Source organism: Tenebrio molitor, chromosome X, assembly GCF_963966145.1.
Source record: "Tenebrio molitor chromosome X, icTenMoli1.1, whole genome shotgun sequence".
Lineage (NCBI taxonomy): Eukaryota > Metazoa > Arthropoda > Insecta > Coleoptera > Tenebrionidae > Tenebrio > Tenebrio molitor.
Window position 1 is genome coordinate 6,628,682 of NC_091055.1, and position 13,391 is coordinate 6,642,072.

Consider the following 13,391-nt stretch of genomic DNA (forward strand, 5'->3'; position numbering starts at 1 on the left):
GTTAAGGAACAGTTTTTTAGGTAATTAATCAAGTGAATAATTATCAAGTGATAAACAATTTCTATTGAAGTACAATTTCGATCTGAATTAATTCGCAACCATTATTTCTCAGGCGTCTCTCGGGTTGCTTGGGAGTACCTCAAAGTAGTACCCACCTACTTAACTATTTAAGCCGACGGACAGGTGGTTCGGATGTTTTTGGAGAAGCAGCAAAAGTGACTGGTTTAATACCACGACTTAAGACGAGCACATTTCAATGATACATTTTTTTTAAGTCGGTGTCCCCTCCACCGATAAGATAGAAACGCGCTATTAAAGTAAGTGCCCAGTCAAGCGGACGCCATTGCCGTCTGCAACTCGATCTACCTGTGTTTGTGTCATGGCTGACCACACTCTTCACACTTCATCGAAGAGCAGCGAGTAACGGCGATGGGCGAGAAAGACGTAGTGCACCCTTGTGTTGGTACGGTTTCCTCCGCAAGTCAGAGAGGATGAGTCGTACGCCGAAAGGGGTGACCTGAAAGACCGACATGTCGGGTTACCATGATTCCAGGTGGCACGAAGACTGCTTCGGCCGCTGCGACGACTGCACTAGCTGCGTCCATCGAGGCGGCAGCGAACCACCCGCCCACGACAGCCTCTACAAAAGGTAGATATCCTCTTAGTGTTGTAGGGTTTAGTTTCACGTCCGGATGAGGGTCTGATTTAACGAGTTTGGCTTAGATTTGTGACTATGGGCTCGGTGCGGTACGGCATGCGGCTGGGAGCGGTGTCTCCGCCACCTCCAGGAGCTGGGCCGCGCTACCGTTCTCAGTGCTGTTGGCCCACGGCGACGACTGTTGTTCCTGGCCCCGTCTCCCGGATCCCGCTACTCACCACGGCTCCTATTAATAGCTTCGATATAATTAGTTGCGCAAATAGAGTGAGGATGACCGAGGATGCTACGTCAGATCTGCCTCAGCAGGCGGCGGTGCGCGATCATGTACTATATTCCACCAAGTGCTTGTTGAAGAGCCAGCTGAAGCGTTGTGCTCTGGTGCGACCCCAAGTGTACGCCCGATTGTGCGAATACGGTGACGACACCGCCGACGAAGAGGACATCTTCAACACCCTGGATCGGCTCCCTAGATTCCGCTTCGGCGGAAATCGGGCCAGCACCAACAAACCCAGGGACTTCGAAAAGCGATCCAACGACCAGAGACTCAGAGATTTGACCGAGAGACTCAAGCGCGGACCGGTGCCTCCTCCTCGAACGCGACATCCATCCAGAACCGCACCGACCACTCCGCAGCAGCCGCCAGATGACAATGTCAGGTTGGCACCTCTCAGGAGTGCTTCGTTTTCCCAAGTGGACTACTCCAACGATGACAAGAAGTACGTGAGAAGGAGGAATACCACCTGCAATGATGCCGACCAAGAAACGTCGCTCAGCAGAGGAGTTGCAACTTTGCCTAGATCGAAGAACGTCTCGCGATGCGGAACTTCCACTTTCAAGTCGGAGTTGCCCAATATTGTCCAACAAGAGTCTCTCTCCTCTCCAGAGTCGAACACCATCGACAAGTTCTACGAAATGTTGAATACTGACAATTCGGAAAAAGACATCGGAGAGAAGAGCGACGTTCCCGAACGAGATACAGATGACAAACTAAAATATCTCATAACCAGAAATAATACAGCCACTCCTAATATCCAGGAAAAAAAGCGAGACAAACTAAGACGTCGGAAAGGAATTTATATCTCTCAATGGCCAAATCCGTACCAGACGACTGAAAATGTCATCCCCCAGTTCGTTGAAGATGGAGATTTTGCGTCGTGTTCCGAAAAGAACTCCAAGTGTGGCGAAGATTCCTTCGAGATTGCCAAACTGGCAACGAGCGAGGAGAAAAATCGCGAATATCCTGTTTGGACCAGTCCTCAGGAAGAACCGTTGAGTCCTGAAGACAACAACGCAGCACCCGAATGGCCTTACAGCCAGAACCACTCCAGACTAACCTCGCAATCACCAGACGAAAAGGACGCAGCTTTGAAAATAGCCAGCAGAGGGATGCACCTCTTGAGGTCGGATTCCTTATCCGAGGGCGAACCCGAAATCGGAGAGCGTAAATTAGATCAAATTTCGTTAGCACCGTCAGACATTTCCGACTGCGAGAGCAGACTGAGTGTCGGCGACTCCGTCAGTCCCTACATCCCACGACGGTACTCGAAGCGTCCTCTGAGAGGCCCCTACGGTCAGATGTTGGAAGCCGAAATGAAAAAACCCGAAATCGGGAGGAAAACTCAACTGAACAACGACCTAAAGTTCTTGGAAGACTTGTCCTTGCAGAGCGGCGATCCCAAACCGAAACACGCAAGATCGCGGAGTTCCTGTAACAGCTCCTTCGACGACACAAAGGGAAGTTGCAACAACTTGTTAGCCTCGCCCAAACAATTGCCAACTTTGTCCAAGCGGAAAGTTAGTGCCGACAGTTTGGTTGCTGAGAATGATCAAAAACTTGTCGTCACACATCAAAGAACCACGTCGAGTCCTTCGAAGTTGGAGGGCTTTGCCAACGCCGAGGTGTCCCACGAGTTGCTCGAACAGTTGCTCAGGGGGAGTTCGGAGCAACTCGCAACGTCGGACGCCAACCTCCAGCAAAAAAATGTAAGTTGCTTTCTTAACGTCGCCGTCGTACGTTGATATGCGACACTCGGGATCATTTTTAATTTGAGATAATGTGTACACACGACTTTCAAACGTAAATGAGTCCATGTTGCGTTACACTTTAGCTCCGTTAAGTAGACTGACATGAGTACACGGAAGTTGAGAGTCGATTAAGTTTTTTTTTTTAATTATGAAATTTTCCTATCGTGCAACGTTGACATTTTTTCAAATATGCTAACGCGCAATTTTTTCAGTAATCGATAAACAATCGTTATTTTTATCATCTTAATGACTTACAGGACGGTCTTTTTATCTGTTTCACCGATTATTTTTCGATATAACGTCAGCTATGATTAATAATTTGCGTTAACTCCGATATGTTTCCTTCACGATTCAAATCAAATCCGGATGAATTTAAATTTTACGAGTGCTCCAACGTAAGCAAAGTTTCAACAATATTTTGCTTCTTTGATGAAAATTATTGTTTGCATTTCCGCTCTATTTTTATTTAGACTTCTGATAATAAATTGGTCAAAGGCCAGAATTACGGGATTTAAATATAAACCTTCTTCGTGGGTTCCTGCAGTGATATTTTATCGCGGTCTTCAAAATTTATCCTTTTTATTCTGAATAGAGTAACATTAACGGGATAGTGTGGGTGTTGTTTGTGTTATCACCTCGTGGTATTTTATAAAGAAGTCAGCCTGAATATAAATCGAGCTTTTTTATCAAACGGATTATCTGGATTCGTTTCGTTTTTGTTGACTCGATTCTTTATCCGGGATTATTTATTATTATTTACTCATTAATTTTTTTATTTTTGTCTGCGCGTCCCGAAACTTCGGGCAAAACTCCCGTAAATTTAACCATCAACGAACTCGTATAAAATTTATTCGTCATACGCTTTTGTATAAAAATAAAAATTGTCGCTAAAATAAACCTGTCAATAGACCGTTGCCCCAGAAAATAAATGAGTATTCACCGAATGTTCGCCTTGTAACGTTTAAAGTCAATATTTTCTAACCGTCCACGTGTCTTCGCTTTTCTATTCATGAACTATTGACTTCGAGCTTCACAACCAACTGGTTCATTTCTGAGTTTGTCACAAAATGCTTCTGGCGTAAAAGCAGAACACTTCATTTTTAACCAGAGAGACTCGTTTTGCCACAAGTGACGTCACATTCGAAGCAATTTTCTACTCTGTAAAATTATTTTGCCGAAAATGATTACCAAATTAAATCGTGCAACATTAATTTTCAAAATACTGTTTGGCGACAGGATTTTTCGAAAGAAAGTCCATACCGAATGTAAGTTTGCAGAATTGAGGTCGGCATGCGGTTCGTGAAAGATTCATCCTTCGAGTGTGTACACAGGATTTACAAAAATTCCCATCGATTCCTTAACGTGGTCCTGTGGCCGTAAAATAGGTGGGTGGAAAATTACAACTTTACCAAAAATTGTTTACAGATCGAAGCTACAACTATTAAAGTAGGTTTAGGTCAAATGATAGTCATTTTTCCCGACGTACGATAAATCAGTTCACTTTCATGCAGATGTTGGGGAACAGAAATTCCCATGCTTTTTATTTCGTGATTGAGTTTCCACATCTCGTTTTTCATCATAATGTGATACCCTGAAATTAAAAATAGGCTTTGTGTAATGGAGAATTTCTTGATGAATGGAGGGAACGTCGAGTTAATTAAATTGCACGTTACGGCTTTTCGACACTGACACAATTTGTATTTGGTTTTTGTCAGGTGGGAGTCGTTTTACGCACCAAAGAATCGCCAGTTGAGTGATTTAAAAATGCAGTGCTTTTAAAATTTGCAGGTGAAAATATCGATTTCCATTTCTATACAAACACATTCCCCCAAAGGAAATGTGACGTCAACTTGGATCTTATCATTTTCCGATGAAAACTCAATAGTGGAAGTAAGATTTGTATTTAAACCTTTGCGTAATCGGCTGAATTTGTTGTACGTACTTAACAGGCGAGTAAATAATTCACTGTAGAAAGTAAGGCTGTTACAGTAGAAATCAGTAAACAAAGGATTTGTGTGCCCCTCCAGACACAAAGAGATGCTGTTATTATTATTAATTTACGAATTAATAAATTATGACAGTGCGAAAGTCAAACGAAAGTGGAAAATTAAGGAACCGTTGTGAAGCAGTCACTTGATAACCTTTCGTGTAAACTAGACATCCTTTTCAACTATGTAGAAACAAGTTCATTACGTTCCTCAACGCAAACAAAGCTGAATTATTTATTTAAAATAACTGCTGCCAATACGCGAAAAATGAATTAAAAACTACTTGTTTACAGAGTATCTCAGTTACGACGTCTGATAATCATATTTATTACTTCCCAAAAACTGTTTAACTGCTTTTTTATTGTTGAAACAATTTGTTAACATAACGGTGTTAATTAAAACTATCAAAATAAAACAGAAACAAAATAAACTATCTCACTCCATACGAGTTTTACTATGTTACTTTACTCCCATTAAGTGTTGTTTGTTATTTTTGATTTATTCTAAATTTTCCGAAGATAAATTGTTGCTGTGGAGAAGAAACCGAATATCTGTAACAATTATTTACGTAAGCCACGAGCACTGTGGTATAACCCATGAAGCTCCTCGGAAATTTACAATCATAAAGCTCCTGTTCGTTTAAGATGTGTCACGTACAGTCTTAATCAATTTACCAAATTTTGTAATCACGAGTAAATGTGGAACAGATTCGAATACTTCAAATCCAAGGAATCTTAAATGAGACGAGTTTCATCACAGCGTCGCATTATTTTGACAGAAGTAACTCCGGAGTTTGTACTGCAGTTACATCAGAAAGATTTGTCTTATTCTGGAAGCGAATGCAATACAATTAAGACAGATCTTGATAAGGTTCTGCAAGAGATGCGATGAAAATCGTTGAAAATAAAATTTCATCCAGTTGTTGAAAATTGAATTCGAGATGGTATAATTTTTGGGAAAATATTTACAGTTGATTCGATCCTCCTGTTTTCTTCTGTGCATCAGAATTTTAACCCATCAATGCTTTTAAATAGAGCGATCGCGGCGCTATTTGATTTTTTTGTTGTTTGCCTAATACGTTCGCTTCAGGAATGTATTTTTACTTAAAAGACATCTGCTTTGAAACGATCGTTTCGATTTGAACATGACCTTCCGTGCGCAAAAATAGGTCGACAAGTTGTGACAAACCGATAATTAAATCCAACCTTTTATGAGCTGTTGCTCTTAAAGCGTGAAAGATTGGCGCTTTTTAAACATTCAAAAAGCCATTAATTTTTATACGCTGCTGATTGTCGCCAAAATTATCCAAATTTCAAGACAAAACCTTTTATGTAAAACGATTTACATATTTTTTGGGGTATTCTCCCCATTCGATATTATTTCGTGTCAATGTTCAGATTTTCTTTTCCTTAACATTTACATCTGTTGGACTAGGATTACAGGACACGAGTGGGTTCTCTGTAAATATCGTAAAATTTTTGTTCGCCATAAATGAATTTTGTTAAACAATTAAAAATGATCCGGGATGAGAAAATCGAATCGAAGAAAATCAATCGGCTTAGGAAAATGCCTTGTTTTGAAATATTTTACCGCGAAATTGCCCCACCTAAACTTAAAAAATGAAACTATTCGAATTTGCATTGTGTTATATTTAGTTATTTCAAAGAGAATTAAATTGTTGAAAATATGTCGACCTCATGTTTGTATTTATCGATTCAAACAATGGAAATATCATTTTCGACCTATTAAATAAAGTATTTTTACACAACGTTGATTGAAAATTCTAATTAAATATCGAACGCAATTTGATAAACGCGGAGAAAAATTTCCACAGCTAATAAAACGAGTTGTAGTATTTAATGAGATATTTTGCCAACAAACAATTGATACCGAATTATAAATAATATAAAAGTCATAAACATTCATCTTGGTTATAGAACGTGGCAGCACACTCCATATGTTCCCACACATTTAAATTGTTATATATTTAACGTGTCCTCATTTGCAACTGCAATCTAAGTCAAACTCCGAAGCAGAATTTACAAATAGACTTGACACTTTTGGGGTGTCATGCCTCCCAACCCCCCTTCCATTTTTGTATTTTTTTTTATTATTCTTGAACTATTTCGAATTACATAATTGAATTTTTTTTCTAAAATCAAAATTATTCAAAAAAAATCTTAATTACCAAGTCTCTCACCAAGAAATTGAAATGTAGCTGAATTGCAAAGACTTTTTTATTTTAAATTCATATTGATCATTCTGATACGTTTTGGTATATTTATTTCATCGAAGTTGTGTAACGTTTCGTTACTTAACTAGTCACCATCAGAATAATTGTAATGATCACGTTGATTGTCAGTACTGTACGACTTGTTGTTGAAGGGGTTTTACTAACATAAATATTTTGCTTTTGGTATATTTTTGGCAGCTTTTAACATCTCATCAAAATTCTGCTCTTGACCGTACGACTTTTCAATTTGGTGCGAAAGTAGACACCGTGGAAGATCAAAGTGCTCCGAATTCGCAGTTATTTGCTTACTTTCATTTGAGTAGATGGTGTCAAAAGAATAGGTAATGAACAGAATTAATGATTAATTAGAAGCTGTACTTTGAGAATGTTTCTGGTGAGATTTGCTTGTGAAACTTGAGGATGTAGCACGGAATGTTGTTGATCAGTGCTTTAGGGAGCGGTAGGCCATGGCAAAGCTTTTAATTAATAGTTTAATTGTTAGTTGTTTGAAGATGCTTTAAGCGACGCATCGCCTAGCAACGGTGGTGCTAACTGTTGCGTCGCGACGTCCCGCGTCGGCGCAAGTCGGACTTGCAAGTATATACGACATGACGGTAAGGTGTGGCACGGTAGAAATGTGATGTTAGTCGAAATGAGTGGTATTAATTCGAGACGCGAGTTGCGATTGCGTTTAGAGGGTTGTTCAACAGGTGAAGAGAGTGAAGATGAGTCGCAAGTGTCGCTTAATCTCTCCGACACCCTCGCGTTTTCGGTAATTTTTCGCGAGTTTCGTCCATCTATTCGGGTGTTTTGTTTACCATTATCTGTTTATATTTCAGGATACGAGAACGCACGTGGTCGTCGAGCTTTACGATAACGAAAGAACGTACGTCGAATCCCTACAAATATTGGTCACGGTGAGTTTTCACTATCAATCGAGAACCATTTCACTATTTTTTCTTGTAGAAATATTTGGAACCCCTAAAAAGTCCTGAAAACACTAATCTTTTGGATGCCACACTAGTCGACGAAATTTTCTACGAAGTAAATTGTCTCTTTTTCTTGTAACCTTTCTTTCACTCATTCGCACGTTTTAGATCCCGTTTTTGTTAGATCACCACCAGACGTTTCTAGAGGAGCTAAAAAAGCGTCTAGAACACTGGGATATTAAGCAAAAAATCGGAGATGTTTTCTTAGAAATGGTATATTCATTCCGACGGCACCCTTAAATTTCCCCTCATACTTACCACTTTTTCAGTTTTCTAAATCTTCAGTTATTGAAAGTTACACAAATTACGTGAATAATTGGAAGAGAGCTAGAGAAATCATCAAAAGTGCTCAACAGTCCAAACCCGCGTTTGTCAGATTTTTAGAGGTAATCAGTCGGGGTGTTTGATTTTTAGCAAAAATTCCAAATTTCAGACGACCGCGAGGGAACACAAAGGAAAATTAGCTTTGGACTCGTTGTTGATAAAACCGATTCAGAAGTTTCCCAAATATGAACTCCTGCTCCAGCGACTTATCAAACATACAGATGTCACTCATCCGGATCACAGCTTGCTTTTAGCGGCCCAAAAAGAAGTTCACGACCACTTGTTAAAAATAAATTGTACGGAAAGGGAAACTTTGGAGTTGGAACAACTCCGAGACATCGAAGGTTTGATAGAGGGTCTAATAGAATTAGTGTCGTCGGATCGTCAGTACTTGAGGCACGATTTAGTCAGTATGGCGGCGGGAGGAGGGACGCGCAAAGAAAGGGCTTTATTTCTGTTTTCGGATTTATTGCTTGTGACCAGTATTAAAAGGAGGAGTGGAACGATACGACGACCGACCGGTCAGGGGAGCGTTACGAGTACTCTAGAAGCAAACAAGTACAAATTACTTATGAAAATAGCTTTAGAAGATTTAGAAATAGTGAAGACCAAAGATGAGAATTTGAGGCAGATGATGACTGAGATAGAGAATTTGTCTGGAGATGTGGGAATCTTGAACAAGATTAATGAATTAAGCTGGTCTTTACATTGTAATCATAACCAATTAGATGATCTCATTAGAGATATGTTGACATCCTTAAATAAGCAATTATTGGAGCAACAAAATAGCGACTCGCAGCTCTCTTGTCTCGACCTTACACTTAATACATCGTAAGTACGACAGGTCATTGTACAAAACATGTTTGCACGTTTCAGACATATTTTCTTCACACTTTTTTCCACACTTAGCCCTTTTGACATTGTAAATCGTTAAATTTCCAAATTGGCAATCTAACGAATCCCCTGCCATTTAAAATTTAACGAGGTGATATATTTAAACGAGCAATATTTTTTTAGATTTTTTTATCACAGTTATTAATTTTTTTATCAAATCCCTACATTTCTCAACGTTTACTTAAAATTAATAAAATTTTAAAAAACTCCTATACTACGTCCATCCACTCGGTCAAAATTTATATTTGCTAAATTCATCACAAAATTTATACGTAAATGTTTTTTTATATGTACAGGTGTGGTTAACAGCGATGATTAAAAATAATTTTATTGTCGCCCCTTTACAAGTTGATTAAACCAAAGTGAGTTTAATATACAGGTGTCCCAAAATTGGCGTACAAACTACCTACTACCTTATCGAGCTTAAATGTACATGAAAAAAATATGGAAAAAATGTTTCCGACAAAAAAAACAATTATTTTTATTATTATTATTAACGGTAATACAATGTAAACAAAGATATACTCGTACATCATTACCTTGCAATGTTACCGTAGTGAATTTAAAATATTTTTTTTGATTTCCAAAGCTTCTAAATTCTCTAATATGCAGTATTAAACATTGATAGTGAGTGATCATGTACTTTGCAATAATATGTACGATTAAAGGTAGCTGTCATGACAATTTCATACAAATATTTCAAAATAATTGACGTGTTAAGTGCTATTTTCAAAGACCGCCAAATCAGCAAATAAGTCCAATAGAATTTTTTAAACATTTTTCTGACGTTTACGGTAATTTCTTCTACACCGTAGTGCACCGTTAGTACGCCATTTTTGGGACACCCTGTATTTACGTAAGAGTGAAAATTTTAGATTTTTTTCTTCAAATTAAAAAAAAGCAATACTTTGTTACTGGGTGGGCAGCAATTTAAAGAAAAAAACAGAAAATACCCCCACCGTTTAATTTTTTCCCAAAAATAATAGTAATTTACTAATTTATTATACAAATTTTATAAGACAGCATTTTGTCGCAAGCGTTCTTTAGAGCACGACGAGCGCAGCGAGGAGTGGTATAAAGCAAACAAGTGCGATAAAATGGCTTATAAAACGAGTGTAAAACAATATTTTTTCTATTTTGCCCTATTTTAAATTTAAATAAACAAGTTCAAAACATAATGCTAAGAAAATAATTTATTAATATTTGTAGTTATGAATTGATAATAACTGGTTTTTGAATGACTTTTACTTTTTTGTTGCTCAGTTGTGTGTTTTTTTTTCATATGAATGTAACTATGTTTTTAAATACAATCGTGTAGAATTTTGATAAAATTTTCGTTCTGATTAAAACTTGAATCAAAATTGTAAGTTTAATCTTTATATGATTTTTCTTTTTTTTGTAATATGTACATTAAATAATAATTTCATTATCGGTGAAGCAAACAGTCTGAAATTTATTCTAGACTATTTTCTTTGAGATTAGCAGCAAAGAGGGTTTGTAAAATATTTTTTGAATTGCATAATACATCGTAAAGATACTTTTTTTTCATTTTCTATTATTATTTGATAATTAATAACAAATTAATTCCATCCAATAATTCAATAATGATGTAATGCTAATGCTTTTTTTCTTTGACTCTTAGCTTTGCATTTTTGACAGTGTATGGATTTTAGAATTGTATTTCTTTTTAGAAATGGCTTGGAAAACATATCGATAGTTTTTTCAAAGCCTGAAAAGCGTGCATCCTGGGAGGAATCGTTCAACGAGGCGAAACATAAATTAGGTAATTAATTTTTTTTATTGGCCGGTACAACTTTTCCCTCGAGTCATTCGCCACTTTTTTGCTACAGCAAAATTTTTAAATGACCAGTTTTAGCAATATCTGGGGACAGAAGACCATGTCCTGAACTCTTAGCAACAGTCCCCATTCGTAAAACCAGAGCCGGTTTACAATTTACTTGTGCAGCTCCCACTTTAGGGGACAACGGAAAAGACGTGTGGGTGTGCAACAGTGATGGTTACGTAGGCCAGGTCTGCATTCTCAGTTTGCAACCTGAACCTACGGTAACTTCGTGCAACGGCGTTTGCAACGCTAGAATATTGTGTATCGCTTCTGTTCCAGGAGTAAGTTACAGGTAATTGAATCGAAGTAAACTAGTTGGTTTTTAATCGTTAAATTCATTATAGTCTATCTGTTACTAACAGAGGCAACAACAACCGGGAAGAAGCCGAAGAGCACAAAACAATTCAGTTCGACAGTAGTTCTTCCAGTGACGAAGAGGATAAAAGTGACAATGAAGAAGCCGACGAACCCCAGAAAGTGGCCGACACCACTGAAGTTTCTAGTTTAGATTTAGAAGATATAGATAGCCAACAGTCAACCATCTGGTTGGGAACGGAAGATGGGTGCATACACGTCTACAATTCTAGCGACAATATTAGGATTAAGAAGAACAAGATCAGGCTTCAGCACGGGTCTTCAATTTTATCAATAATGTAATACACATAGCTTCTAATTGTCAAAATCTAATCCCGTTTCTGTTCTTCAGATATTTAGATAATCGTGTATTTATTTCGTTGGCAAACGGAGATATGATAATTTATGACAGAGACAGCGGTGAGTATTTGAAGCAGAGCGGATGTAGATTTGAAGATTTTTTTTTTCTAGCTGGCGGTTGGAATGTGAGTTCTCCCACAACTGTGACAGTGGGTTCGACTTGTATGCCCGTTTCAAAAATGCTTCCAAATGCCGGTAAATTGTGGTGTGGATGTGGCAATACAATAAAAGTCTTCAACACGCAAACTCTAGTTACTGAGAATAATTTCACAGTAAACAATGATAGTAACAAACCCGTCTCGTGTATGGTTCTCTTTGGGAACGGTTTATGGTTGTCTTTGCAAAACTCTGCCATTGTAAAGTGCTTCCACACTCTTAATTTTGAGCTTTTGTGCGAGGTGAATGTCGCCCCAGCGGTAACAAAAATGTTAACAAGTGAGTTTCTGTCGTGGAAAAGCGCCGATCTGATAGGTTTGTTTCAGGCTGTGATGACATAATTAGACAACATAAAGCGGCATGTTTGAGGGTCACGTCGCTTTTGGCGTGTAAGGATTTGTTATGGATTGGAACGTCTGCCGGTGTTCTATTGACAATGCCTTTACCGCACATCACATCGTCGACAACAAAATTATCAAATGTCCCGACAGTAACGGGAGTTTCGCACGGACACACCGGCCACGTCCGATTTCTGACTTTCGTGGAGTTGAGTTCTGGAAGTGGTGAAGCGCAACAGTACAGACATTCTTACAAGGGCAAGCCGGAGCAGAGGAGTAATTCGAGGTTGTTGGTGATATCAGGGGGGGACGGATATGAAGATTTTCGAAGCACCAATTTATCGGAAGTTGCAGGTCGCGAAGATTCTACAAATTATTTGTTACTGTGGAACATTTGATAATTACGACGCGGAGCCGCGTCGTAAATTGTCTAATTAATACAGTTATAAATATTTGAATGTTGCATATCTGAACCGTTACATGTTCGAGTGATAAATGCATTTTTGTAAAATGTGTGATAGTAATATTAGGTTTGCGTATAACGGTATTGTTTGATTTGTGGTGGTAGTGTTAATTTATCTTTGAAGTCGCCTAACTCGATATGTTCCTAATGTGTTGTTTGACGCAAATAACTGCATTATAAAGTCAATTATGGTGCACTTATTTATGAAAGAACAAGAGATGCAAAATGTAATTTAATATGTTATTTTTTTAATGATGATGCCTATATTTTTCCTTACATCGAAATGAACTGTTTTATAATAATAAATTTTTTAAATAATTATGATTACACTTTATACAGCACTTAAAAAAAATTATCTTTATATTGCTCAATCAATATTGCCAATTCTATTCTCGTGGATAAAAAAATACAGTATTTATTTATTTATTTATTTATTTCATTCCCTAAATAATATACAAAAAACAATCATATAATATGTATTCATAACACATAAACTAAATAAATGTTTTCCCATAATACCTTTATTCAATTATAATCGAGTTTAATTCAACCGATAAACCTAATAGCAAAATTAATAAACAATTTATAAATTTAATTCTGGAATCATCTAAAAATATTTTTGATTTTTTTTTAAATATTTTTATTGTTGACACAAAAATAACTAAGTGACAGCAACAAAAGCAATGTTTCAGCGGTAATAACAAACATTCCTAATACCGACGATAAAAGCAGCAAATAGTCGTCATTTATTTTTTCTTCTATTTCT

General features: G+C 37.7%; 1 protein-coding gene across 3 annotated transcripts; it reads left to right on the forward strand.

The window, feature by feature from the left end:
• The first annotated feature begins 191 nt into the window (after positions 1-191).
• LOC138139768 (rho guanine nucleotide exchange factor 17) lies at positions 192-13,051 on the forward strand. 3 transcript variants are annotated; one of them, XM_069060234.1, is made up of 13 exons: positions 192-649; positions 724-2,641; positions 7,744-7,821; positions 7,871-7,948; positions 8,002-8,106; positions 8,163-8,279; positions 8,327-9,048; positions 10,803-10,894; positions 10,988-11,246; positions 11,299-11,607; positions 11,661-11,728; positions 11,780-12,103; positions 12,151-13,051. In XM_069060234.1, exons 1-13 carry the CDS (start codon positions 531-533, stop codon positions 12,558-12,560), a joined length of 4,599 nt encoding a protein of 1,532 aa, XP_068916335.1. In that variant the 5' UTR covers positions 192-530; the 3' UTR covers positions 12,561-13,051. The 3 variants fall into 3 exon arrangements, with proteins under 3 accessions (XP_068916335.1, XP_068916334.1, XP_068916336.1); XM_069060233.1 differs by having other exon boundaries at positions 193-649; positions 10,982-11,246; XM_069060235.1 differs by having other exon boundaries at positions 193-649; positions 10,982-11,246; positions 11,317-11,607.
• Positions 13,052-13,391: the final 340 nt, after the last annotated feature.